The following is a 2,500-nucleotide window of genomic DNA, read 5'->3' on the forward strand; positions in this document are numbered from 1 at the left end:
CTAGATGTTTAGAACAGAACCCCAGTGTGCTCCAGATGTTTAGAACAGAACCCCAGTGTGCTCCAGAATAGAACAGAACCCCAGTGTGCTTCAGATGTTTAGAACAGAACCCCAGTGTGCTCCAGAACACAACAGAACCCCAGTGTGCTCCAGAACAGAACAGAACCCCAGTGTGCTCCAGAACAGAACCCCAGTGTGCTCCAGAACAGAACAGAACCCCAGTGTGCTCCAGAACATAACAGAACCCCAGTGTGTCCAGAACAGAACCCCAGTGTGTTCCAGAACATAACAGAACCCCAGTGTGTCCAGAACATAACCCCAGTGTTCCAGAACATAACCCCAGTGTTCCAGAACATAACCCCAGTGTTGGGTGTTTATCTGGGGTGACTTGTTCTCTTGTTCTCTTGTTCTCTTGTTCTCTTTCCCCAGGCTGCTCCTGTGGGACATTCATGTACCTGTAGGCGGTTGCGGTTGTCGGCGGCAACCACTGTGATGTCACCGTTGGTGAAGAGCACGTCAGAGTCCCTCTTGAGGGAAGCGGAAGAGGAGGTGTGAACCTTCTTAGTCTCCCAGAGCTGCAGCACACACACACACACACACACACCACTGAGTCAGGACAAACAACACCTCTGATCCACACACAAGAGGTGGAGACAGGGACTACTCATACAAAAACATGAAAAATACAAAGACCAGAGGATTCAGAGGAGGAGAGAGCCATGGATTAATGGATGGATATATGGACAGAGAAAGAGAGAGAGAGAGAGAGAGAGAGAGAGAGAGAGAGAGGCTACATGCACCATTTCATTCTTAATGGTTCCTTCAAAAACCAAACCTTACTAAACAGAGGTTTCTGCCAAGCATGTGTTTCATTAACCAGAGCATCAGATACCTGTGTGTGTGTGTGTGTGTGTGTGTGTGTGTGTGTGTGTGTGTGTGTGAGTGTGTGTGAGTGTGAGTGTGTGTGAGACTGTGTGTGTGAGTGTGTGTGTGTGAGTGTGTGTGTGTGTGTGAGAGAGTGAGAGTGAGAGTGAGAGTGTGTGTGTGTGTGTGTGTGTGTGTGTGTGTATGTGTGTGTGTGTGTGTGTACGTACCCTGATGGTCTGGTCATCCGAGCAGGAGAGGAGTTGTGATCCGTCAGGAGAGAACTGCACACATCGAACCCAGCTCAGGTGACCGCTGCAGTCAGCCATCTTCTTTGTGGATTCAAAGTCCCACAGCTAACACACACACACACACACACACACACACACACACACGGCTTAGTGGGACACAGACACACATAAACATCATGGTGTCAACAACTCCACAGCATAGTAGGCGACATAGACACACACACACACACACACAGACACACACAGACACACACACACACACACACACACACACACACACACACACACACACACACACACAGGTCGTACCTCCACGGTGTAGTGGGACAGGGCGATGGCCAGCAGCTGGCTGTTTGGACAGGCGTGGCAGAACTGCACGGTGCTCGAGCGACTCGTCCGGAACTCACACACCAGGTCTGTGGTGGCCACGTCAAACACCTGCACACACACCACACCACATAAACCCATCAGCCAGTCAATTCAAGAAATAATCCATCAATTAAAAACCCAATCAATTAATGAGTGAATCAATCAGTGGAACCAATAAATAGAATTACCCTTCAATTTATTTACCCTCATTTTTTTTTTTTTACACCTGCCCTCCTCAACACAGTCACATGTGGAATAAACTGTAGCTAATGAAGCCAGTAATCGCTTGGACATGCCCTGTCATCTGCTAGCCCGCTATTAGCATTCACCGCAGAAGTGGCAAAGCCATGATTGCTGCTAAACCCGTGATTCTGTTGTCATTCGGTTTCATTTATTTATTTATTTTCCTTGCTGTGGCAGTTAACAGTGGGGGTAAAAAGAGCTTAGTGAGGCATATAATAGCTGTGTGTGTGTGTGTGTGTGTGTGTGTGTGTGCCGTGGGGGACATTGATACTGTTAGGACTGTCTCGCTGATATATCCACATGGATGAAAAATCACCACCTTCAGCTGAACCTGGCCAAAACGGAACTGATGGTCTTCCCAGCCAAACAGGTCATCCACCACAACATCAAGATCAATACTGACTCTTTATCTCTTGCTCCATCCAAAACAGCAAGAAACCTCGGGGTCATTATTGATGACCAACTGACCTTCACGGCCCACATCGCCTCTGTCTCCAGGTCGTGCCGCTTTGCGCTATACAACATCCGCAAAATCAGGCCGTACCTAACCCAGTATGCCACCCAGCTGCTGGTGCAAACCTTGGTGAGCTCCCGCCTTGACTACTGCAACGCCCTCCTAACGGGCCTGCCGGCTTGCGTGGTGAAACCACTACAGATGATCCAGAACGCGGCGGCGCGTCTGGTGTTCAACCAACCGAAAAGGGCACACGTCACCCCGCTACTCATCGAGCTCCACTGGCTGCCAGTAGCTGCTCGCATTAAGTTCAAGTCAC

At 49.4% G+C, this 2,500-nt stretch overlaps 1 protein-coding gene across 2 annotated transcripts in view; it reads right to left on the reverse strand.

Moving 5' to 3' along the window:
* The window catches only part of apaf1 (apoptotic peptidase activating factor 1), a 68,426-nt gene that overhangs the window by 50,074 nt on the left and 15,852 nt on the right, over positions 1 to 2,500 (reverse strand). For both annotated transcript variants that reach the window (XM_031582372.2, XM_031582373.2), the window contains exons 18-20: positions 1,425 to 1,553; positions 1,095 to 1,220; positions 456 to 575 (exon numbers count right to left, since the gene is read on the reverse strand). In XM_031582372.2, coding sequence (XP_031438232.1) covers positions 456 to 575; positions 1,095 to 1,220; positions 1,425 to 1,553 — 375 coding nt within the window. The remainder of the gene's footprint in view (positions 1 to 455; positions 576 to 1,094; positions 1,221 to 1,424; positions 1,554 to 2,500) is intronic.

The sequence above is a fragment of the Clupea harengus genome, chromosome 16, assembly GCF_900700415.2.
Source record: "Clupea harengus chromosome 16, Ch_v2.0.2, whole genome shotgun sequence".
Classification (NCBI taxonomy): domain Eukaryota; kingdom Metazoa; phylum Chordata; class Actinopteri; order Clupeiformes; family Clupeidae; genus Clupea; species Clupea harengus.